We start from the raw sequence: 26,799 nt of genomic DNA on the forward strand, positions 1-26,799 counted from the left end.
AGCCGCCCAAACTGAGCTTGAGCACTCCTGAATTTTGAGGTGTTCAAATCTGGAAGGCAGGTGCTGGGAGGGGGACTGTGGCTCCGCAGGGGAGCACGGCAGCATGTATGCAGCAGCGTGTCTGGTGCTGCGCGAAGCCAGACACGCTGGTCTGAGTGGCACGGTAAGGGGGCTGGGGGGTTGGAGAAGGGGAAGGAGGTTCCGGGGGGGCAGTCAAGGGACAGGGAGAAGGGGGGGGTTAGATGGGTCAGGGGTTCGGGGGGGCAGTCAGGGGACAGGCAGCAGTTGGATAGACATGGGAGTCCCAGGGGTTTGTCAGGGGACAGGTAGGGGGTGGGGTCCTAGGGGGGAAGTTGGGGGCATCTCAGGAGGGGGCAGTTGGGGACAAGGAGAAGGGAGGCTTAGATAGGGGGTGGGGTCCCGGGAGGGGGCAATCAGGGGACAAGGACCAGTGGGACTTAGATAGGGGGTGGGGTCCTGGGGGGCAGTTGGGGCAGGGGTCCCTGGAGGGGGTGATCAGGGGACAGGGAGCAGGGGGGTTGGATGGGTTGAGGTTTCTGTGGGGGGCAGTGGGAGGGAGTGGATGGGGGCAGGGTGGGGCTACCCTCCCTCCCCGTGGAGTGTCCTATTTTTTGAATGTTAAAACATGGAATCCCTACTCACAGTGCAGCTCTCCATTCACAGCAGGCTGCAGCATGAGGTCTCAGCTTCCTCACTCCCTCCCCCTCTTTCCTGTTGGTGGTGGCCAAGGGAATGCTGGGAAATGTAGTTCTTTCCCTGCTCCAGGGCTGGCTCTATAGGCAGGGAGCTAACCAAGGAACTACAGCTCCCAGGGCCCCCTGTTGGTTCTCAGCTCCCATGCTGCATCCCTGCCGCCCCTGCAAATGGGCTGCCCCAAGCATGTGCTTGCTTTGCTGGTGCCTAGAGCCGCCCCTGAACAGGATGAATCCCTCCTTTTAAAACCAAAGTCAGGAGGGCCAGGACAGGGCTTAAAACAGGACATATGGTCACCCTAGGTAATGCCCCCAGTGTGTCAAAAGGGAACCCAGTTCTATTCCAAGTACATGGGAGGGTGGTTGGGTGTTCCCATCCCAATCCTGGTAAAGCAGGCCTCTCCGTGGCTGCATGGGGTATAAATACCCCTCCTACTCTTTCAGTCAGCAGGAAGGGCAATGCAGTGATCTTGAGTTGGCCCCAACTGTATCTTGCCCTTCCAATCCATCCCTTTAAGCTTCCCTTCTCCCCTGTGTTGCAAGGGAGCTCTTAAAGGGGCAATGCCTCTTTTCTTCCAGCTAGTCAGACAAAGATCCACTTGCATAAAGATTGCAGTGGGCACATAATAAGATTCTTATTTTGATAACAACCTTGTTCTGCAGCAGTGGGAGTTTAAATCATGTCGCTGCCATAAGGGGTGAAATTATATGTTCTGGGGGTTTGTTGTTTTTTCCAACCTGCTGGCTAGTGGGTGAGATTACTGGAGATAATTAGCATTATTATTTGTTAATGTTTATCTTTTGGTATAAGAAAACTCCTACTGACTTCAAGGAGACCATGTTTTGGCCTGAAAGGGATAAAATGCTGAGATACTTAGGTATTAGGAGTTTGCTACAATAATTACTAAGTAAAACGTGAGAGCCACATTGTGCCATCAATATTTAAACAGAACTCTCCACTGAAAATTAATACAGAGTTCTGACTAAAAATTCATGGTGCAGCATGGCCTTGAGTAAGGACCTCAGAACTTGACCCTAACTCTACCATTATATCATTGGTTGGTTTGGTGAATCTCCACTGGAAACTTCAACTTCAGATCTACCATGTAATGAATTAGGTCATGCTCCTGACAAAAGTAAAATAAAACAAAATGAGTTGTGTAGATTCCAGTGAATAGGTCAGAATCACAAGTTACTTATGGGCAAGAAAAGAGCCACTAACAATAAGAGCTTGTATGTCAGTCTGTTCAACATCATTTTCTAATCATTTGTATAGCTGAAGAGAACTATTCAGGCTGTTTACATATTTTCTATCAAAGTTGCAATAAAGGAATAGCCTCAGAAATAACATTAAATTTTAATTTCTTTTCCTCCTTTTGGTCTCAAACTTAGATGAATCCTAGGTGACCTTGACTAGCCAGTCATCCATTTAATCATATTCTTCACTATAGTTCAGCATCCTTTAGTAGTGTTTAAATCACGTATGTACCCTAAGTTCCCTTTTTTAAATATCTTGACATGACAGCAGTACATATGTACAGTTCAAAAACCACTGATTATGGAATACTTCTACATTTTATGAAGTCAGATCCCTAGCAGACTAATAAATTAGGATTCTGAGTCAAGGACATACTTTAATCAATAATAGTAGATGAGATATTACATTTATGTGACCATCAGCATGATTACTGTTGATATATAAACTAGCAAAGAAGCCATAATACTTTGTCATTATTAACATGCTGATGTGTTTTCTTAAGCAATGCATGATTTGTTTTAAACATATTTGGGATTGCATGTTTCAGTGTGGCTTAAAGTTATTGTTTTATGTTGGACACTTTTTTAATGGGTAATTTCTTAAATTATGGGGGGGGGGGGGGAAGGATATTTTAAGATGCCTAATCATCAGCCTCCTTATTCCCCACTAGATAAATCTAATAGCAAACTACTTTAGAAATAAAATTCTGCATTTGCCTATTGAGTATATGCATGATCGCTCATCTTCATTATAGGCAAATGCATTAGTTACTGTATTCTGTAGTGTATTCTGTATTGTATTCTGTGGTCTGTTCATTGGAGTATGAATGACCTGATAATAATTGTCATCTTCCAAAGCATAATTCAAGAAGAAGAGAAATTTCCCCAAATGCACAACATGGGCTGTGAGATGAAGTTGTCATAAAATCACAGGAGCCATATTTAACTCAAGTTGTGAAATGTAGATGTACTAAATAATTAGCGAGACATCAATTAATGATTTTATGGCTTGTTCTCAAGTTAAGTGAGCTCCTTTTCAAACTGTCAGAAAGAGAGGTGATTACATGACCACAACGTTCATTACAAGTGAATGTGAAGTTAGTTTTCCATCAGTGCAATTTTTGCAGATCACGGATTGGCTGCAGATACAATTTTTGTATCTAGAACCCTGCAAATCTGCAGATATCTGTGGACCATTTTGCAGATTGGATGCAGATACAAATTTTGTATCCATGCAGGGCTCTAAAGATCTGAACATATTCATGACCCATTCCAGGAAGGGTTTTATTGCAGAGGTTCTGGCTTACCCTAAATTGGCACCAACTTGGCAACAGGCTCTAACTGCATCTCTTTCTATTCAATTGTATAAATAGCAAACTCAAGTATACAAAAACAAAAAGAGGAAACCAAACAGAGTAGCTCTAAAATTTCCCTGGAAATTCTCTAACCTAGCTATTAGTCAGCACAACCTGTTTGTCGCTATCCATTCTGAGAGTAACACAAGCCTTTCTTAAGATTTTGAGCCTCAATAGGCTCAAATGCACCTACACAGCTCCTAGCTGATAGTGACTCCCTGAGTTACTTCTGAATCCTGGCTGACAATTAATCTTTGAGGGTATGTCTACACTGCAATTAGACCTGCGAGTTGGGCGTCTACCCAAAAGTCTACACTGCAATTAAAGAGTGCCTTAGTCCAAGCCCCAGGAGCCTGAGATGGCATGGGCCAGCCACGGATGTGTGATTGTGGTGTAGACATAACCTCAAGGTGCTTAGACATTTGTGTGGCTTCACCTGGGAACATTCCCTGGGAAGAGTATGGAACAGCTACAAGGGATACCAATAGACCCTGTTACCGTGCCACGTAATATTACAGGGTATTGTCCAATACCGTACAGCAGTGTAAATGAGCAATGAACAGATACCATGGCAACATAAACAGGAAAAGAGAAAAATATATAAAGATACATCTGTATAAAAAAAAAAAAACTGTACCTAAATTATGGATAGGCATCTGGTCAAAGTACAATAGGCCATTATGTTAAAACGTGTCATTAACTAATTACACCAATTTTCTTACAGTTTCACTGAATTTCAGATTGCTTAAGTTCAAGTCCAGATGAGAGATGTCTTAGAAATACATAAATTGTGTAAATCAAAATAGAAATATTGAACCTAAAGTTCTCAGTTTTGTAGTTTCCAATGGCTTATCTCTTGAGATAGGTAGAAACTTCAGATTTAGGCCCTGCTTCAGAACCTATGCCTTGTTTTGGCAATCTGACATCTCACCAGTTACTGCTCTGTCTTTCAATTTTACTTTTAGGGGAAGATTATTGAAAATACTGTGTAGGTGCAACTTTGGTATCAGCTGGAATCCTGACCTTGGAAGTGTAGTTGAGTTTGGTCCTTTCCACTTTTTAAAAGGGTTTTAGACACCTGGCTGCTCTTAAAGAATTTGTCATTGATGGACAAAAACACATGTTTTCACCTGCATCTGCATCTGCTACAGTTACCTATAATTTTTGTGATCCCCCACAACATGCTGTAGATGGGGCTGCCCTTGAAGACTTATTGGACCTGCAGAAAGCAGCAGTCCACCTACTTCATGGTGTTATACTTATGTAATTGGGGCCAGGTTTGTAAATGTATTTAGGCATTGTTCTGCTCAGTGTTGCAAGACCTACGTGACTTAGGAACCTAAATATCATTTTTCAAAAGTGACTTAGAAGCCTAAGTCCCACTGACTTTCAAGTTACTCAAGCGCTCCAACCATTTCACTGGCTTCCTATTTGTTCATTTCTGGGTGCAGTTTAGATATCAACACTGATGTACAAAAATGTGTGTGGCTTGGGTCTTGACTATTTTAGGAGAACATCTGTCTGACAGACCAGTATTTACCGCCATTGCAGTAGACATCAGCTGGGTCACTCAAATTAATAGTCTCTATCTTTAAATACGTAGTGGCTGGTACCAGATGATTTTTGGTAAGGCCCTTCATTCACATTCATTTTCCCTTTTGTTCTGATAAAGCCTGGGGCCAGACCCTCTCCTGGTATAAATCAGTGACTCTCCATTGACTTTAGCGGATCTACAGTGATTTACACCAGCTGAAGCTCTAGCCCGGAGCTTGTTCACCAAAAGGTCATGGTGCAAAGCCTTTGTCTTTACTCAGGCTTAATTAACTGCTTTTATTTATTTGTTATTATATAGTCTACCTTTATAGGGTTATGTATACACAGTATCTTTTATTGTTAAACAGATAATTTTTTAAATGCCTTGAAAGTTACATAGATAGACTAGCATGTATTATTGCATACAAGCAAAAAATTACTGGGTTTCCTGAATTTGAACAAAGCCAAAAGGACAACTTAGTCCAAATGAGTTAACTACTGCTTTTTTTTTCTTTGCCTTTTTTCTTTTTAATTGCATTAGTTTTTCATTAATCCTTCTCTTGCAAACAGTCTGTAACAGCCCCTTATTGTTCTGGAGATAACACTCATAACAGTTTGGCAGCCTTTTCTATGAATGTGCCCTAAAGGAACTTTGCTTAACGAAATGTCACTGAATATTTTAATTCTGATTTCTCTCTGTAAATCACACTGGTTAAAACTGCTAGGCAGTTTGTGGTTTTTAACCTGTACGATAAAACAAGCTTGATAACATGCTCCAAAGAAATGGGAAGTCCACACACTGGTAATAAATAAGAAACTGTGTTCTCTTTGATTCCCTAAGGATCCGTTAATGCCACCATCATTTAATTATATGCATCTGTGCAAGATCAGGTTAGAAGTCAGCAGCAAATCGAACTAGTCTGGGGATTATTGTGAACCTGAATTAATTTTACAATCTGCCCCATCTGCCTTTTGATGTGTTGTCTTGAATACGGGATGACAGTCTTATTGTTGAGAAGTTCAAAGTCACATTAAACACTTGTTAAATTGTAAGAACTGAGAGTTTGTCTAGATTGTCAGATCAGCTGTTTTTCCTCTAATTTGTCTGACAGGAGCAGATAATTGTAGTCGATTGTCAGCTATGATGGGGCTCCTTAGAATCATCTGATCAGTCTGTGGTTCAGTACTACTTGTTTCTATTACTGCTTATACATATTCTCCATGCTTTCTGAAGAGCTGTTCACTACAGACAGGGGTGCTATCTAGAACAAGGGACTATTGTGGGCTATTTTCCTGGGTCTGCCACTAGTGAACTGTTTTACTTGGAGCAAGCTATGAAACTCTGTGACCATCAGCATACCAATCAGTAAAATGGATCTAATAGTGCTTACCTTATAAAGGTAGTCCTAATTCATGTTTGCAAGGTGTTTTCAAATCCTCAGATGAAAGGTGATTTAGAAGTTAAAAGCATTATCTTTTATTATCCTTTTAAATTTGCTCTCATATATATTGTATCATAGACTTAAAGGGGCTAATCTACCACTGCCTGGCTTCTTCTACAGTCAGTTACACCTGTGCAACAAGGATGTGAAATGTTACCACAAAATGGTAGAATTTTACACCCATTTGCACTTGCTTTGCACGGGTGTAAACTATTATGCAAGGTACAATGCATTGGAGAATTGGGCCCAAAATGTTGCTTTAAGCACTTTCGTACCCCAGATCACCCTTTTAGATTTATTGGAAACTCGAGTCCACAGATGAATGGTGCTTTGCAAACATGGTGGAGGAAGCGGTATCAGGTAAGGGCATAAGAAGAAAGAATGAGTTGAGAAGTGGGGGATCTACCACTGATAATATTCTGGAGTTCACAGTTTTGTAGTGTTTAAGACAGAAAGGACCATTAGATAACCTAGTCTGACTTCCTGTATATTACAGGCCCTTAAGTTTCACCCTATATTATGCCCAATATCTTGTGTTTGGCTAAAGTATATCTTCCAGAAAGGAATCCAGTCTTGATTGGAAGACATCAAGAGATGGAGAATCCAGCATTTCCCTCGATAGTTTGTTCCTATGGTTGATGACCCTCACTGAAAAAAAAAGTGTCTTATTTTCAGTTTAAATGTGTCTGGATTCAGCTTCCAGCCATTGGTTCTTGTTATACCTTTCTCAGCTAGATTCAAGAGCTTTTGAGTATCTAGTATTTTCTCCCTGTGAAAGTACTTACACACTGTGATCAAGTCAGGTCTCAATCTTCTTTTTGATAAGCTAAACAGATAGAGTGCTTTAAGTCTTTCACTTTAAGGCATTTGCTCCAACCCTTGAATCAAGTTTATGGCTCATTTTTGCACCCAAGACAATTTTTAAAACATCCTTTTTAAAATGTGGACACCAGAACGGTACACAGTATTCTAGTATCAATCTCACCAATGCCATATACAGAGGTAAATTCACCTCTGTCCTCACAGCACACATGCTTATGCATCCAAAGATTGCATGAGCTCTTTTTGCCACTGTATCACTCTAGGAGCTCATATTGAGTTGCTTGTTTTGATCCCTAAATCCTTCCAGGATTTCTTTCCAGGATACTGTCCCCTGTAGGTATGGCCTGCATTCTTTGTTCCTAGATGTATAACTTTGCATTTGGCTGCATTAAGGTGCATTTTGTTTGAATGGGCCTTATCATGCCCCTTACTATCACAAGACCATGGGTTTCACTTCAGGGTAGACTGTTCACTAACAGGGAAATTAACCCAGTGCCAGCTGCGACTCTAACTCCTGAGACACACCAACTAACCACACTGCTTATTAATTCCATAGGCTTTTGCCAGTCTTAACATAGAAGTTAAACAGTCCCCGTGGAAACTCCAGTCCCTCTTCACACCAAAGAAGCAGCCCCCTGTGCTTTTAGGCCCCTTTCATTGTACTATCACATAAAATCCAGGTTCCTCTGTTCTCAAAGGACCATACACATACCACAGGTCAGTTCCACCTTGGATCTCCCTCCTTCATCCAATAAGGTAACATTCAGTCCAATCCTGTAATAACTTATTTAGGCTTTGTTAAATGAATGAAGATGAAAGAAGATACAATCACACGATGCTAAGAATACTAAAGACACAGACAGAAAAAGACAAAATTAGGTTATATTATCATATAAAACTTCTGTTCAAAGTAACAAAGTCCTATGGTATTTTTTCCAAACTCCTGCAGTATTTCTTCCATAATTTATGTTACTATTTCCTAAGCAAGTAACATTAATTCTAAGGAGAATTTACTGCACATACATGCATGGGTAATCTAGCTATGTAATCTGTAGTGAAATATGTGCAGAAGCACTCCCTCAGCCCTTTTGCACGTATGCTACAAAAGGACAGTGGGAACATTCTTATCCATTTTGTTACTGTATCATAATGCAAATTCATAAGGGTCAGAATTAAGATTGTGAATGTAACCCTAATCTTTTCATGTAATGACTTTTGACTACTTGTAACTTTAACATTCAACGAAAAATTTCTCTGTGGTGATAAACATAAAATATCATCAGTATGTTTATAATGCATATAATAAGATAGTTCTTTATACAAAGACAAACAAGGCAAAATGTAAGACAGTTGAGATAAGGAAAGGTGTGGAGATCCATGCCAGAAGGGTTAATGGAAGTAATGGATTTAAAGACATTTGAAGGAGGCACGAGAGGACAACTGGGGAAAAAGATCTGGAAATCCACTGAAACCATAATGGGCAGCTTAATAGATATGAAATAGAGAAAGGGATGAGGGAACCAGTAAGGAAAGGATTAGAAGGAGCTCAAGGAAGAGTAAGAGGAAATCACTGCTGAGACATAAGCAGGCGCAAGATTAGTTAAGGCTTTGAAGATGAGAAAGAAAAGATTGAATTCCATGTTAAGAATAACTCAACACAGCGTTATTTTGTATAGCATTTTTCATATCCTACTATCCCTTAATGTTCCGCTCTATTCTATATGGTAGTATCTGAGTGCTTTTCAGCAGTGCAATAAGCAACGAGACTAACATCTGTCATATGTGATTTGTTCTTTGTCTCATCCTATCACAATTCTACATGTGGGATGTTCAGTGAAATGTTTTGGTTTTGGTAGAGGTGTTTGTTGGTTTGTGTTATTGGGGGCTAATTATTTTATTTTTTTAAAATATGCACACACCACACTGTTTATGTTAGAGAAGGCAAGACCAAAGAAGTGAACCTGGTACTTGAAGCAGAAGTGGGTGAAATTTGTGATGATCCTTTTCTCCCTGTGGGAATTCCTTCTACCATCTGGGACCAGTCCCCCGAGAATGCCCTATCTTGGACAAGGATTAACTTTACCCTTACGTAGAAAGTTCCATTTTGCCTGAGGAGAAGAGTAGTCAATCCACCCTTGTCCTGGAGCCTTAGGTAGTCTATTAGATATCTGGGACCCAGGTTATTCAGCTCCTTGAGGATAATACTGAGACCTTGAACTAGACTTGATGACGCTTGCATGGTCCTTTGAAATATGTGTTAACTACTTGTGCTAAACAATCTTTTCCATCTTGTATCTAGCTGTGACACTGAGTAAGTTTCCCAGGCCTGAAGAAGAGCTCTGTGTAAGCTTGAAAGCTTGTCTCGTATTAAATGAGGATATCAATGTAATAGGCATCACAGACACTTGGTGGAAAGAGGATAATCAATGGGACACAATAATACCAGGGTACAAAATATATCGGAAGGACAGAACAGGGTTATGCTGGTGGGGGAGTGGCACTATATGTGAAAGAAAGCGTAGAATCAAGTGAAGTAATAATCTTAAATGAAACAAATTGTACCATAGAATCTCTATGGATAGTAATTCCATGCTTGAATAATAAGAACATAGCAATAGGGATAATACTACCGACCACCTGACCAGGATGGTGATAGTGACTGTGAAATGCTCAGGGAGTTTAGAGAGGCTATAAAAATAGAAAACTCAATAATAATGGGGGATTTCAAGTATCCCCATATTGATTGTATATATGTCACCTCAGGACGGGATGCAGAGATAAAGTTTCTTAGGGTATGTCTACACTACGAGAGTAGTTCGATTTTAGTTAAATCGAATATTTGCAATCGATATTAGAAAGTCGAACGTGTGTGTCCACACCAAGGACAGTAATTCGACTTTGTCAGTCCACACTACCAGGGAAAGCGTCGACATTGGAAGCAGTGCACTGTGGGCAGCTATCCCACAGTTCCCGCAGTACCCGCTGCCCATTGGAATTCTGGGTCGAGCCCCCAATGCCTTCTGGGGGGAAAAAATGTCTCGAGGGTGTTTTTGGGTAACTGTCGTCATCCAATCGTCACTACCGCCCTCCCTCCCTCCTTGAAAGCGCCGGCGGGAAATCAGTTCGCGCACTTTTCTGGTCAGTGACAGCGCGGACGCCACAGCACCGCGAGCATGGATCCCGCTGCGACCATCGCTGCAGTTGTGACCGTTGTCAACGCCTCGCAGCTCATCATGCACCTTTCACAGAGGCAAATAGAGAGAAATCAGGCGAGGAGGCTACGGCAGCGGAGTGAGGACCTGAACTCCGAGAGTAGCACACGCCTGTCAGAAACCACGACACCCAGCGCCGAGGACATCACGTTTGCAATGGGGCATGTGGATTTTGTTGAACGGCGATTCTGGGCCCGGGAAACAAGCACGGACTGGTGGGACCGCATAGTGCTTCAGGTCTGGGATGAATCCCAGTGGCTGCGAAACTTTCGCATGCGGAAGGGGACTTTCCTGGAACTTTGTGAGTTGCTGTCCCCTGCCCTGAAGCGCAAGGACACCCGCATGCGAGCAGCCCTGACTGTCCAGAAGCGAGTGGCCATAGCCCTCTGGAAGCTTGCAACGCCGGACAGCTACCGGTCAGTCGCGAACCACTTTGGCGTGGGCAAATCTACCGTGGGGGTTGTTGTCCTGCAAGTAGCCAAGGCAATCGTGAAGGTACTGCTGTCAAAGGTAGTGACCCTGGGAAACGCGCAGGCCATCATAGATGGCTTCGCTGCGATGGGATTCCCAAACTGCGGTGGGGCTATAGATGGGACTCACATCCCTATCCTGGGACCGGGCCACCAGGCCAGCCAGTACATCAACAGAAAGGGGTACTTTTCAATGGTGCTGCAAGCACTGGTGGACCACAGGGGACGTTTTACCAACATCAACGTCGGATGGCCGGGCAAGGTTCATGACGCTCGGGTTTTCAGGAACTCTGGTCTGTTTAGACGGCTGCAGGAAGGTATTTACTTCCCGGACCACAAGATAACTGTTGGGGATGTGGAGATGCCTACAGTGATCCTCGGGGACCCAGCCTACCCGCTAATGCCCTGGCTCATGAAGCCCTATACTGGCGCCCTGGACAGTGAAAAAGAACTCTTCAACTACCGGCTGAGCAAGTGCAGAATGGTGGTGGAGTGTGCTTTTGGCCGTCTCAAGGGGAGATGGAGAAGCTTCCTGACTCGCTGTGATCTCAGCGAAACCAATATCCCCATTGTTATTGCAGCTTGCTGTGTGCTCCACAATCTCTGTGAGAGCAAGGGGGAGACCTTTATGGCGGGGTGGGAGGTTGAGGCAAATAGCCTGGCTGCTGATTACGCCCAGCCAGACAGCCGGGCGATTAGAAGATCCCAGCGGGACGCGCTGTGCATCCGGGAGGCTTTGAAAGCTAGGTTCCTGAGTGAGCAGGGCAACCTGTGACTTTTCAGTTTGTGTACAGAAAAGCTGAACCTGCCCCGTTCATTTTGACTATCCTCTCCAGTTACATACCCCCTTGACCCCCTTCCCCTTCCCAAAAAATAAAATCAGTTCTATTTTGTTAATGAACACCGTTCTCTGTATTGCTGTTTTCACGGGAATGCTTTAAACCGGGGACGCAGACTGTGGCGGGGGGCGGGTTTAGTGTTCTGATGCAAATGATGCTTCTAAACTCCCGGAATGACAGGCTCCGCACTGATGCACTGGTTATTTCAATGGAGCCTGCCAGCACTCCTGGGGGGGGGACTGCGTGTATGTGTCGGCTATGTGACTTTCTGGCAGGGGGAGTAGGGTTACAGATCCCCTGCTGCGTGGATCTGTGAGCCAGGATAAGGACCGCTGCATAAGATCTGTAACTGCCCTCCCCCGCCACAAAGTCACAGAGCAACCCCCCCCCCCAGAACATGAAAACCACCTCCAAGACTGACCAGGGTAACCAGTGACCGCACTGTGTATGTGTCCTAATGCTGCACCTGACCCCGCCTCTGTACCCTGCTAAAGGTGACTGTCCTGTCCAATTACCAAGCCCCTTCCCCCTCCTTCAGACAGACTCTCCTCCAAAAGAACAGGATGGAAACAGTAATGATCAGGAACAAATCTTTTATTATGAACCACACATTAAACGTGGGGGGTGAAACTTGCACGGGGGCTTGTGTGAGGTGGGTAGGAAAGGACTTTTCAAATTTTGGGGAATGAGAGCATTCTAGTGCTAGAGCAGTCTGCAGGGGTGGAGTGAAAGTTTTAACGGCCCTTGCCGCCCCTCCTTCTTTGGACTTTGGGTGAGGGGGGTGTGGGACTTGGTGGCGGGGGAGGGCGGTTAGAGAGAGACTGCAGCGGGGCTCTCTCCTCCTGCCTCCGGTCCTGCAGAACATCCACAAGGCGGCGGAGCGTGTCCGTTTGCTCCCTCATTAATCCAAGCAGCGTTTGAGTCGCCTGCTGGTCCTCCTGTCGCCACCTCTCCTCCCGTTCCATGACTGCTCGGTGCATTAGTGACAAGTTCTCCCCCCACTGTGTCTGCTGGGCTGCCTGGGCTCGGGAGCATCCCATTAGTTCAGCAAACATGTCTTCCCGTGTCCTCTTCTTCCTCCTCCTAATGTGCGCTAGCCTCTGGGCAGATGTGGCTGTGGGAATTGGAAAAAGGGAGTGAATTCCTGAGACAGATCAATGTATCTGTGAACAGAGAACATAGTCTTTCTCTGTGAACAAGACCATGCAGAGCACCTATCACACGCGCACTGAGGACAAGGTCGAATTTTCGGCCCTCGCCTACAGTGCCTGCGGTCTTGCTGTGGCGAGCTGAGGAGCGGGGCAGGACACCGGACTTTGTCTAGCTGGCAAACATGGTAAGCCGTAGACTTGTGGCTGCTTAAAACTTTAAGAGTGGCACTGGCCTCCTTTCACATAGAAAGCAATGCGAGTCTCTGCTGGCAGCAATCCTGCAAGCATGAACTCTGCCCCTGTCCCAGCCCCTCGCGGCTGTAAACCGCGTGGCTGTAAACTGGCGGTTGCAGTTCTGTAAAGGAACGGGCAAGCAGTCCCAATACTAACTGTCCCCTACCTAATTCAAAGCAGGGCGTCATGCCAGACATCACCCTCCTGAGGGTCTCGGAGAGCCAGAAGGAGAAGATGCTTCGGGACAGCCTGCAGAAACCGGGGCCATTTGCTGCTATGCTCTGCAAGGCCATGATCCCCGAATACCTGCTGGCGTTGTGGCATGGAAACGTGTCATACCACGGGGGGCCTAATAAGCTCTCCCTGCCCAGGAACCTGATAGTTAGGCTGGAAAGACACCTGCAGGAGGCCTATGAGGAGTTCTCCCAGGAGGATTTCGCCTCTATCCCAGGACACATCGACCAGTTTTTGGGTTAGGTGCCCTTGGAGGGACAAAAGAGTGGAGCGTCTTGGGCAGTATAATCATGAAGCGGACATTGTGAATTTTTTTTAAAATAGTTCGGACTATATATTGAAGCGCCCAAAGACAGACTAATCATGATACCCTTTCTTCAGATTCCCGTTTTGAAGCACTTTACCCATTGTTAATATTTTAAATGTTCCTGTTCTGTTATAAATAAATGTTTACATGTTTGAAAGCACTTTAGCTATTGTTAATATTTAAAATATGCAAGTTCTGTTAAAAATAAATGTTTACATGTTTACAGCACTTACTGCTTGATCCTTCCCCTGATTCTGTGTCCGGGGTAAGGGATGGGGACGGTTGGTAGGGGATCTCTGTGAGGGTGATGAAGAGCTCCTGGCTGTCGGGGAAATCAGGGGTGCCAGCGCTGTCGACTGCATCGTCCTCCTCATCTCCTTCTTCATCTTCCCCGTCTGCTAACATGTCCGAAGAGGAACCGGCCGAGGACAATATCCCATCCTCAGAGTCCACGGTCACTGGTGGGGTAGTGGTGGCGGCCGCACCTAGGATGGAATGCAGTGCCTCGTAGAAACGGGATGTGTGGGGCTGGGATCCGGAGCGTCCGTTTGCCTCTTTGGTCTTCTGGTAGCCTTGTCTCAGCTCCTTGATTTTCACGCGGCACTGCGTTGCATCCCGGCTGTATCCTCTCTCTGCCATGGCTTTAGAGATCTTCTCGTAGATCTTTGCATTCCGTCTTTTGGAGCGCAGCTCGGCAAGCACGGACTCATCTCCCCACACAGCGATGAGATCCAAGACTTCCCGATCAGTCCATGCTGGGGCCCTCTTTCTAGTCTGGGATTGCACGGCCATCTCTGCTGGAGAGCTCTGCATCGTTGCCACTGCTGCTGAGCTCGCCACGCAGGAAATGAGATTCAAACTGCCCAGACAGGAAAAGGAATTCAAATTTTCCCGGGGCTTTTCCTGTGTGGCTGGTCAGAGCATCCGAGCTCGGACTGCTGTCCAGAGCGTCAACAGAGTGGTGCACTGTGGGATAGCTCCCGGAGCTATTAGCATCGATTTCCATCCACACCTAGCCTAATTCGATATGGCCATTTCGAATTTAGCGCTACTCCTCTCGTTGGGGAGGATTACAGAAATCGATTTAAAGAGAGCTCTATGTCGAACTAAATAGCCTCGTGGTGTGGACGGGTGCAGGGTTAATTCGATTTAACGGTGCTAAATTCGACATAAACGCCTAGTGTAGACCAGGCCTTAACACTTTAAATGACTGCTTCTTGGAGCAACTAATCCTGGAACCCACAAGTGGAGAGGCAATTCTTGATTTAGTCCTAAGTGGATCCCAGAGGTGGATCTTGTCCAAGAGGTGAATATAGCTGAATTGCTTGGTAATAGTGACCATAATATAATTAAATTTAACATCCTCGTGGGGGGGAACACCACAGTAGCATTTAAGTTCAGAAAGTGCAACTACACAAAAGTGAGGAAGCTAGTTAAACAGAAATTAAAAGGTACAGTGCCAAAAATGAAATCTCTGCAAGCTGCATGGAAACTTTTTAGAGACACCATTATAAAGGCTCAAATTAAATGTATACCTCAAATTAAAAAACACTGTAAAAGGACCAAAAAATTGCCCCCCCAGGGCTAAACAACAAAGTAAAAGAAGCAGTGATAGGCAAAAAGGCATCCCTTAAGAAGTAGAAGTTAAATCCTATTGCGGAAAGTACAAAGGAACATAAAATCTGACAAGTGAAGTGTAAAAATATAATTAGGAAGGCCAAAAAAGAATCTGAAGAACAGCTAGACAAAGACTCAAAAAGTAATAGCAAAAAAAAAAATGTTTAAGTACATCGGAAGCAGGGAGCTTGCTAAACAACCTGTGGAACATTCACAGACAATAAGGCCGTTACGGAGAAACTAAGTGAATTCTTTTCATCAGTCTTCATGGCTAAGGATGTGAGGGAGATTCCCAAACCTGAGCCATTCTTTTTAGGTGACAAATCTGAGGAATGGTTTCAGATTGAGGTGTCAGTAGAGGAGGGGTTTTGGAACAAATTGATAAACTAAACAGTAATAAGTCACCGGGACCAGATGGTATTCACCCAAAAGTTCTGAAGGAACTCAAATGTGAAATTGCAGAACTACTAACTGTAGTCTGTAACCTATCATTTAAATCAGCTTCTGTACCAGATGACTGGAGGATAGCTAATGTGACACCAATTTTTAAAAATGTTTCCAGAAGCATCCTGACAATTACATGCTTGTAAGCCTAACTTCAGTACCGAGCAAAGTGGTTGAAACTATAGTAAAGAACAGAATTATCAGACACATAGATGAACATGATAGGTTAGGGAAGAGTCAACATGGTTTTTGTAAAAGGAAATCATGCCTCACCAATTTACTAGAATTCTTTGAGAGGGTCAACAAGCATATGGACAAGGGGGATCCAGTCGATAGAGTGTACTTAGTTTTTCAGAAAGCCTTTGACAAAGCCCCTCACCAAAAGCTCTTAAGGAAAGTAAGCTGTCATGGGATAACAGGGAAGGTCCTCTCATGGATTGGTAACTGGTTAAAAGATAGGAAACAAAGGGTAGGAATAAATGGTCAGTTTTCTATCATGGAGAGAAGTAAATAGTGGTGCACTCCAGTGGTCTGTGCTGGGAACAGGACTGTTCATGATATTCATAAATGATATGGGAAAAGGGGTAAACAGTGAGGTTGCAAAATTTGCAGATGAAACAAAACTACTCAAGATAGTTAAGTCCACAGCAGACTGTGAAAAGGGAACTCAGAAAACTGGGTGACTGGGCAACAAAATGGCAGAAGATGTTCAATATTGATAAATGCAAGGTAATGCACATTGGAAAACATAATCCCAACTATACATATAAAATGATGGGGTCTAAATTAGCTGTTGCCACTCAGGAAAGAGATCTTGGATGGATAATTCTCTTAAAACGTCCAGTCAATGTGCACTGGCAGTCAAAACAGCTAATGTTGGGAATCGTTAGGTAAGGGATAGATAATAAGACACAAAATATCATATTACCTCTATATAAATCCATGATACACCCACATCTTGAATACTGATTGCAGATATGGTTGCCCCCATCTCAAAAAAGATATTTGGAATTGGAAAAGGTACAGAAAAGGACAACAAAAATTATTAGGGCTATGGAACAGTTTCCATATGAGGGGAGATTAATAAGACTGGGACTTTTCAGCTTGGAAAAGAGACAATTAAGGGTGGATATGTTAGAGGTCTACAGAATCATGACTGGTATGGAGAAAATAAATAAAGAAGTGTTGTTTACTCTTTCTTATAACACAAGAACTAAGGGTCGCCAAATGAAATTAATAGGCAGCAGATTTAAAACAAACAAAAGGAAGAATTTTGTCTCACAATGCACAGTCAACCTGTGGAACTCTTTGCCAGAGGATGTTGTGAAGGCCAAAACTATAAAAGGGTTTAAAAAGAATTAGATAAATTCATGGAGGATAGGTCCATCAATCGCTATTAGCCAGGATGGGCAGGGATGGTGTCCCTAGCCTCTGTTCGCCAGAAGCTGGGAAAGGGGGACGAGATGGATCACTTGATGATTACCTGTTCTGTTCATTCCCTCTGAAGTACTTGGCATGAGCCACTGTTGGAAGACCGTTGGTCTGACCCAGTATGGCTATTCTTATGTTCTCTCTCACCAACAGAATTTGGTCCAGTAAAAGAGATTACCTCATCCACCTTGAGTTTAAATAACAAAATCACATATTTCAAATAAAAATATAGGATACAGAGAAATTAAACATACCATATAAGGAAAGGCAAAAAGTATGTGAAAATACATGGAGAAACTAGTTAAGTGACAGATACAAGAAACTGTCACAAATGGCAGGAACTTTACTTACACAAAATTGACAAGTGTGTGTGAAGAAGCAGAAGTGGCCCAGTGCTAAACAAGTGTAGGCAAAGTAGAAAAAAAAGATAAAAATGTCCATGTGGTAGTTTGCAGAAAAGTCCAAGATGCTTCCAGTATGGAGGTAATATTGAACTTTGTCCTGAAAGGAATGGACAGTCAATGATCTTATTTATAAATGGAGAGGATATGGTCACATTTCTTTGACCTGGATTCAGGAGAGCTGGGAAATGAGAGGCCAAAGAGAATGGAGTTGCGATGGTCAAGACAAGAGGAGAAGAAGACATGGATGCAGATTTTATCACAGTGGAACCCAGATAGTGGTGTACATAGGGAGTGTTGTGGAGGTGTTTTTAGCAGATTAGCAGATATAGGAGATATGAAGGAACCATAAGGTCCAGGGTAATATAAGTCTATATCAAAAAGAAATTGAATCATGGAGTTGTGTGAGGATGCTCCTCTGGCCAACAGAAGAAAGCTGATTTTAAAATCTGGCAAGTTTGTATACAACCAGATGATAAAACAGAGACATCCAAAATCCATTTGTGCATTCAATTCAAGTGCAAATAGAGCATACTTGGGTCTTGCATGTATATACTCTATTGCAGGGGTCAGCAACCTTTCAGAAGTGGTTCATTGATTCACTCAAATTTATGGTTTTGTGTGCCAGTAATACATTTTAACATTTTTAGAAGGTCTCTTTCTATAAGTCTATAATATATAACTAAACTATTGTTGTATGTAGAGTAAATAAGGTTTTTAAAATGTTTTAGAAGCTTCATTTAAAATTAAATTAAAATGCAGAGCTCCCCCGACTGGTGGCCAGGACCTGGGAAGTGTGAGTGCCACTGAAAATCAGCTCACGTGTTGCCTTAGGCTCGGGTGCCATAGGTTGCCTACCCCTGCTCTATTGTGTGTGCAAAATTACACAAGGTGATTTCCATGCACAGATATACATATGATCAAATACTTATGAAAATTTTACTCTATACACTTTATAGCACTTTTTTCCAACAGCGTAAGTGTCTAGCTCTGGGTTCTAAGCAGTCAGGCCTGGGGGTTCGACCGGCCATAGAGTCAGGACAAGGGTGAGGACAGCACTGAAACTGGGATCTGGGGACAGGCTGGACAGAACTGAGGTTAGAGTTTACAGACCAGCCAAAAATCAAGATCGTAGCTGGAGTCTGGCTGCGGACCAAAGGTTAAAGCTGGGGTGGAGTCAGTCTGTTACCCGGGGTTCTTTCAACCCAAAGCTCTTGGTAACTTTTACTCTGTGAGAAGTGGTGTCAGGAAATAAATCGGGAGACACGGCTGTCCGACTGATAGATGGCTGGCACAAACAGGACAACACAAGAGTGCTTTCACTTAATGCTAAACTTTACTTAGTCTCAAGCACTTACGTCCGCAACAGGTTAATAAAACACCCACAACCCTCAATAATTACTGAAGTTGAGTGTGGCTCTCGAGTGGCACAGTGGCAGCCGGTGGGGAACACAAGATGCATCCAGAGGGAGAGTCCAGTCCCGAAGTGTCCCACTACCTCAAACTTTTCCCCCTTATTTATAATACAATGACATGTCCCTTAAAGAAAACTTGTTAAGCAAGCAGTTTCAATGGTCAAGCAAGAGGTTTCCTTCTGATTATTGATTAACCAGGTGTGGGTTTTCCCCAGAGTTTGCAGCCTTGAGGTCCCTAAAATGCACGTATCAGCAATTTCAACACAATTCTTATCAGGAAGGACACGGGGTCAAGCTGCCCTTTCTGTGGCACACAAAATCCCCTCCCCTGGTTAAGCTAAATCTGCTGCATGGCCACTTTACGGCCTGCTGACTTGGCTGCTTTTAGCAATACGCAATAGTGGTTTCAGGCACTTTACTGGTTTGCCAAAATCTCCCCATACAAGTCAGGGGTCAGCAGGGGATGCAGGGCTGGAGAAAGGTTGCAGGAGGGCACAGACAAGGCTGAAGTGGCCTGGAGCAGGGACAGGATAGAGGGCAGGTTGGAAGTCTAGGGATTTTGTAACACTGCAGGAGGCAGCAGGAGGGTTCCTGGTTAACTTGCAGCTTTAGCAGGGTCAGTGAAATATGTGTGCCTGGGAGTCATTTGACCTGGGCCTTGCAGCATACCTGAGGGCGAAGTCACTGCAGGCTCTGCTTACAGGCTGAGTCAGTGCAGCTGAGTTGCTGCTGCGTGCCTGAGTGAAGAGTCACTGCAGGCTCTGTTGGAGCGGCGAGTCATGGCACTATTGAGAATCTCACCCGCTCACATCTAAAGGCCCCTGTCTGCAGCCTAAGAGGAGGAGCTACTGGACCCAGGTCTCAAGTAAATGTGGAGGACAACTAATGAAAAAACAGGTACAGGAGTGAGGGTCAAAAGCAGGGATCCAGTGGAGGACACCGAGCAGAGAACCCCAGACAGTTCCCACTGCTCCTCAAAGGGAGCCAGTAGGCACAGCCCTGGTCTGGCTGTGGATTTGCCTCACAGTAAGTATTTATCTTGGTGTCCTCACCAAATGATATTGAAGTTATTACATTCTGCCCACTTAAAATTCCCTATAGTTCGAATCAGTTTCCACCCTGAACTATGTCAAATTAGTATTTAGTAAAGTAAAAATGTTGATTTTAAAAAAATATTCCAGAGGAAGTTGAGTTAAGCTAGCTCTCTTACAAGACACAAAAAACTAACAATAGGGAGTTGTGGTTTATTGGATACATTTGACTTAAAACTTTTAATCAATTATATAAATAAATAAATAAAATAAAAAAGTGTGCTCAGGTCGATGGTGTCAATAAATATCTATATTGATTTTCATATTTACATGAATTATATTTGTTAACTTACCAATACAAGATTAGCATTGCTATTTCTACTGCTATAAAAGTAAGTTATATAGTAGTAAAATGCAAAATTGGATATTGGCATTATTATTGAGATTTCATGTAAATATCTGTCCAAATTAATGTGGGAAATTATGTTTTAAAGCAAATCTATTTTCAAATAGAATTAAGGAAGGAAATACATCCAAAGTGACACATGAAATGGTTTTGGAGAAGAAGGTAATTTACCAAATATATTGCAAGATATGAATTTAGGGTTTCAGTGTTTATGAAACCACAAAGTGGTTATGAAAATAAAATCTGAATATAGCTGACAAGGTTTAAAAACACAGAAAATTACATTCAGAATTAAGGCCTTGCCTAGATGTACAGAAGTGTGGGTCAGACTTATGTCAATAGAACTACTTTTAAAGTGTCATCAAAACACCAGCCATGCATAGATTCATAGAAAATTGAAAAATTTCCAAATAATTGGAAATTTGCTGTTACTATCACAGAACCCTACAGGATACTGTACCCTAATATTAAAATGTATAAACATGTTTTAGCTGTTCATTCAAAAGATGATTTCTTTAAGCATGTTTCTTATTAGTCTCTTGAAATTCTCTAACAGATTTAAGTGACACATCTCATTCACGGTAGTATAATAGAGAAGGTAGGCAGATCGTATAGTACATTTTCCTAAAAAGCTTTTACTCTGTGTGTATAAACAACAACAATTTTGAAGAAGGAGGTGAATTGCACTATGGCCAAGTGTGTAATGTGTTTTTGTCAAAAATATTTTTCTCTTGAATACATATGCAACATCCCTGTAAAATCGAAGAGATGCATGCACATAATAGTGTGGGAGAGAAGGAAAATTCCCAAATTAATAATTCCAAAATTATTTGTCAGATAGACCATTATGTATTAAGGTGTGCTATGGGTATTAACAAAGAGGCTAGTGTTAGCTATTACAGGGATGCTGTGAATTTCAAAATTATCCTGGTGATAACTATAGTTTAATTTGTACTATGTTTCCAGAAAATATTTCGATTTGTTGGTTGGTAGGAGGTCTATTAATCTTTCCTTAATGTAAAAATGCAGAAGTGTAGTTCATAAATATTATTTGGACAAATTCAACATGAAAGGAAAATTCCTTTAACCCTTGATCAGAAAGCACAGAGTCTGTCCTGAGACTGGCTGAAAAGAAATTTAATAAAGGGGAAAAATGGTTCTTTGAAATGAGATTTCAAAGCATACTCCAAGAAGAGACAAGTAATAGTTTCAAAAAGCGAAAGTATTATGATAATTCCTATTTAAATGAATCTTTGATAGAAAAGACTGGTCAAATTCAAATCTTTGAAATTGCATTTTGTGGCTGTTTCAAATAATAAATGTATGTTCTGATATAATTTCCCCTATTTTTCATTCATTTCCATTCCACCTTTTCTTTTTCATTTCCTTAGCTCTCTTACAGTAATTTAGCTGGAGTGGGAGAGCAGGTGGAGTAAAGGTGAATTACGCTTGCCACAAGTGAATTAAAGCCTGTTAAAGCTTTTATTCTGAAGTTCACAGCACCTGGTTTGTTTTAATAATGCAGAGTTAGTAACTTCTATCTCAGCCAGCAGGCAAGCTGCCTCCGTCTTATCCCATGGTGGGCAGGACAAAGATTAATAGAATCTCACTGCTATTCTTTTCTAACTTTCAGTGACTTGTGGGTCTTGATTCCATGGGGCATGGCATCACCTGCACAACAGAAAGATCCATGTCTTGTGATGTTATTCTGATTCTGGTACTAGTCATTCATGGCCTTTAAAAACTTAATTTATGATGAGTGAATATATCCCACCATTGTCTTCCTTTTCTACTGTTTGTTTGAAAAGAGGCCACAGCAAGGCTGTGATACATCATCTTTTGTGTGGTTGGCACAGTTTGTCATGAATTCTGTTAATCTACCTAAAACAACAAGGATTAATTATGAGTGTAGTGCAAACTGGTATTGATATGATGTATTACTTGACAGCTCAAAATTTGCCCATTCATAAATCTTGTTGTTTATTTGTTTTTGTTTTTCTCTTTGTCTCTTGTCCTGCCAGGTGCGTGCCCAATCACTGTGAACATGGTGGCAAATGCTCCCAAACGTGGGACAGCTTCAAATGTACTTGTGATGGAACTGGATACAGTGGCGCCACCTGTCACAACTGTAAGTGACACTGTGATTTGCTTCAATGCTGTAATATAATATAGAAGGCATGCACAATACTGATGTCTTTTGGTTGAGATGTAAAAGTCCAAGTCAGAGCCATTTGTGCTTATTAAAGAGCCCAGAGAACTTTTTTGTGAGAGAAGGAATGCTGATACTTGCGGCTGGCCCACATTCCATTTTGACTACTTAAAATTCCATCCTGGGTGGTCAAATGTATACATGAATTCTTCAATCATTGTCCTAAACTCTTGCCTAGTGTTGCTGAGAACTCTTAAATGGTAGCAGTATTTGGTCACTAAAGGCTGGTCTGCACTGAAAACTTACATCGGCATAGCTACGTCCACGCCCCTGAGAGACGTAGCTAGGCCACCCTATCCCGCAGCATAGGCAGCGCTAGGTTGACAGAAGAATTCCTTCATCTACTTAGCTACTGCCTCTTGGGGAGGTGGATTACCTACAGGGACAGGAGAACTCCTCCTGTCACTATAGTGCGTGTCTACACTGAAGTGCGACAGTAGTGCTGCTGCTATAACGTTTTAAGTGTAGATATAACCTGATACTGAAACATACGCATGTGCAAACGGACTCTTTGGCCATTCTGAAAGTCAAACTATTACCTCTGTTGTGGTAAGTACTGCAGGCAGCACTATTAGTGCCCACTGCTTACAAGCCATATTGATTATAGCCATATTACAACTGCTTCCTCTACTGATATACTGGGAGTGCGGAGAGAGAGGAAAAGAGATGTCCTTGTACCTTCTACAGCATCAGACTTACATGTGCAGGGCAAGCCATTGTGTGTGTGTGTTCTTGTCTTTCTAGCAAAAGGGCCTTTTCATTTTGAAAAGTTGAAAAGTTTTCTAAAATACGGTAGATAAGATAAAGAAGACTTGTCCATTTACTGTCTTTCTCCATTGACATGCCTACAATAACACCCTCTTACTATTATGAGAGAACAGTTACCTTAGATTCACTACCAAAGCTACAACCAAGATGCTTGCAAAGAGGTGAAAAATCCAATTACCAGTTTAATTCAGATTTGCAATTTTTTGTTTACACTTTAATTTCACATTCTAGAATTATGCAAAATATTTAATGAGAAATTTGACAATCTCAGTCTGTGATTTCTGCCTTTTGTTGGATTTTACAAAATTCATGTAATCTCATGAAAAACTGACCTTTCACAGGTTTTCCATTTCCACTTAAACTGCTATTTTTGAGCAAAATCTCAATGTCATACTGAACATATTTATAACACACACCATTTTAAAAGTATTTAAAAATGCATTATTGTTTAATTATAGAGAGATTTGAAATTATCCAAAAAGCAGTTTTGAGAGACGAGCATTTCCATTGCTCATTTGCTGCTGTTTGTGTTCATACTTGGGATTTATAAAGGCCTTCTTTTGACTCACCAATGGTATTCCTAAATGTTTGTGATAGTTTCCAACCTCATTTAGTTTCATTTTCCCAGTTCTGATCGTGGTAAATAGTGTAACAAGTTAGATTTTTAAAATCTTTAATTTGTTGGACAAACTGGATTCCTTAAAACCTGCTTTCTCCTCTTAGCTTGCTGAGCTAATGGTATATACAGAGGGTTAGTCACCTCTTCATTTCGTACTTTAAAGCTGTGGCTTTCGGTTCAGTGTGTGGGTGCTGGGTAGTGTTGGTGGCCTGTGAGATATAGGAGGGCAAACTAGATGATCTAGTGGACCCCTCTGGCCTTAAACTCTGACTCCATGTATCTACAGCAGATCCCCCCCTCAAAAAATTGTATTGTACCTGGCAAATTGCCGGCTTGTAATAAAACATGAGTTTCCCCTGATTTTGAGTTTCATTACAGAAGGTTGCTGAAATTCGGACATGCCATACACCTGGGTCCACAACACGGAGACTATTCCGTGACCACCTCTACTAAGCTGATGCTTTCATTACATAAATTGAAGCTCACCTTTCAAAGAAACTTTTTCTCTAAAGAGAAATTCTGCCCTCAGTTACAGATGTGCAACCCTGTTTTCCTGAGAGGTTTTATGCAGGAGTGATGGGTTATAAATTTTGCTAATGATCCATAAAAAGGAATATAATCCAGCTCACTCTCTCTTAACTGTGTTGGCTCTACACAACCAACAGAAGAAGTAAAAACATAAATACTTTTGACAGTATAGGAATAGTGAAAGTGAATGCACACAAGGTTCAGGTTGATTGCATAAATCATGCCATTTTTACTTTATCAGAGTAGAACAGCACTTGAAGTTTTAAATTTTTCCAAACCCAATATTGTAACATTTAGTGGTTTTCTTTCATTAGCGTGATACAATGGATTAACGGAGGCTGGACTGTAACCCTGACCGCTGAATTCCTTGGTTTTGTCTCCTTAAGGCATGCAATCAATGAGTATTTTACCCTACATTCTGGAATGTGAATAAAAGTTAATGGGAGAGTGGGGAAAGCACTCTTAAAATGTTGAGTCCATTTAGTACCACTAGGAGCCTAATGGGGTTTGATGTTTTTTTGTTTGTTTGTTTGTTTGTTTCCTCCCCTTGCTCCACCCCTTCTCCCTAAATTGAAATATTCTGATTACTTTAATAAAGGATTTAACAGCATCTAGAAGCAAACTTAAGATAACAAAATTTGAATCAGACCTTCTGTGTCACTTCATGTTGTTATTTGTATGGGCAATGGCATAATTTTTATACTTGATTAAGTTGATTGCCAACTTCAGTCATCAGGAAAACAAATTTAATCTTCACAGACTATAATTTTCATGCTGGGACTATTTAAACTCCAGCAGGCTCTCTATTGATTAGTTCACAACAACTGTGTTTCCTTGGTTTTTGTAATGAGAGAATTCATTGAGACTATTGAAATCCTGAGCTTTTTGCGTCTTCTAATTAAAACAAGAGAGACATGATATTACCTGTTCACATCATGAAATGGTTATGTTTTCTCTTACACAGATAGCAGCCATCTTCTTTTGGTCTAAATGAATTTTATTTTAGATAGGAATCACAGTGTGATTTGCCTCTTCTGTAAAGGCTGCAGCATCACTCAGAACAAAATGGCTACTGTCTTTGCACACAGGCAGGCTTGTTAGAAATTTTAAAGTGTGGCACAGAGAAAGTAAAGGCCTCACAGTTTCATAAACATAAGGATGGTTTGTTTGGACAGGAGAAATATTTTTTTTTAAACCAAGTCACAAAACTATTTCCTTCAGACAGTATCATAAAAAGAAAAGTGAAGTTTGAATGAAGACCAAGAAAAACTTTCAGAATTACGTATTTAAAAAGAGATGAGTAATAGAGCAAGCTACTTTACCAATTCAACATAATCTGAGCTGAAATAGACATAGCCAGACAGTCCAGCAGTAATAAGGATATTTCTTGTGTATCAGGGTGCAGGAATATGGAGATATAAGTGCCCTAATCATACTTAAGGCAATTGGGATACACGCAAACAGGGGTAACAGCATTTAAGATAATTGTCATCAGGTAGTCAGACTGCTGACTACTATATACTAAGAAAACAAAGAAAATAATCTCTTTCAGAGTTACAGCCTCCATGCAATAGGAAAGTGTTGCCGTTTATTTTCCTAATAATGTGCAAAAAATCCTCCCCCACAAACATCATTGCAGCAACATTCTCCTGGCTAGATTTAGTAAAACTTTAAACAAATCAATCAATCTGAGTATTAAAGTGCTTTAATCGGTTTCTTGGAAATTAACTCTCAACTCACTGTGGAATAGGCAGAATAGTTTGGTGGTTAGTATTTGCATGAGCTTTAAACTAGAGCGGTCTCATCTGTGCTCAGAAGGGGGTTAGTGTTTGATGTCAATAGGGGTTTTACATCAATGAGAACTGTTTCGTCTCCAAGAAGACTCACTGAGAACTAGGAAGGCCTGATTTTCCCCTCCCTCTTCACTATTAGGAAGAGGGGTTGCTTGCATATCCTGCCCCACGGGAAACTCTTTTATAAAGAGGTGGGGAAGGAAATAACCTATGCTGTTTGACTTCCCAAAAGAAGCTACTGAGGTGGGAGGTGAGCAATCACTTAGCACCATCTGAAGTGCCTGGAAGAAGGCAGAATGGGACACTTGACTGCAGGAGGAAGGCTTAGTAAAAGGCCAAGCCACCAAATGCCAACTGAGATATTTAAGGCATAGACTGACTCCTATTTTACTGGGAGGAAGGAGTGACTGAGAGATTAGAAATGACTCCTGCTGTGGCAGGGAGGGGCCCTGGGGCCAGGGCCGGCTCCAGGCACCAGCCCACCAAGCTGGTGCTTGGGGTGGCACCTGGAGGGGGGTGGCGCGGCGCTCCGGCCCGAGAGCGGGTCCGCGACTGGGCTCGCCGCCCT

The 26,799-nt window shown here is 42.2% G+C and overlaps 1 protein-coding gene across 1 annotated transcript in view; it reads left to right on the top strand.

Moving 5' to 3' along the window:
• The window catches only part of LOC113407023 (contactin-associated protein-like 2), a 1,116,670-nt gene that overhangs the window by 581,985 nt on the left and 507,886 nt on the right, over positions 1-26,799 (top strand). Inside the window, exon 11 of the mRNA XM_029912069.1 lies at positions 22,336-22,442. Coding sequence (XP_029767929.1) covers positions 22,336-22,442 — 107 coding nt within the window. The remainder of the gene's footprint in view (positions 1-22,335; positions 22,443-26,799) is intronic.

This window comes from Terrapene carolina, unplaced genomic scaffold (genome assembly GCF_002925995.2).
Source record: "Terrapene carolina triunguis isolate 2854851 unplaced genomic scaffold, T_m_triunguis-2.0 Scaffold180, whole genome shotgun sequence".
Lineage (NCBI taxonomy): Eukaryota > Metazoa > Chordata > Testudines > Emydidae > Terrapene > Terrapene triunguis.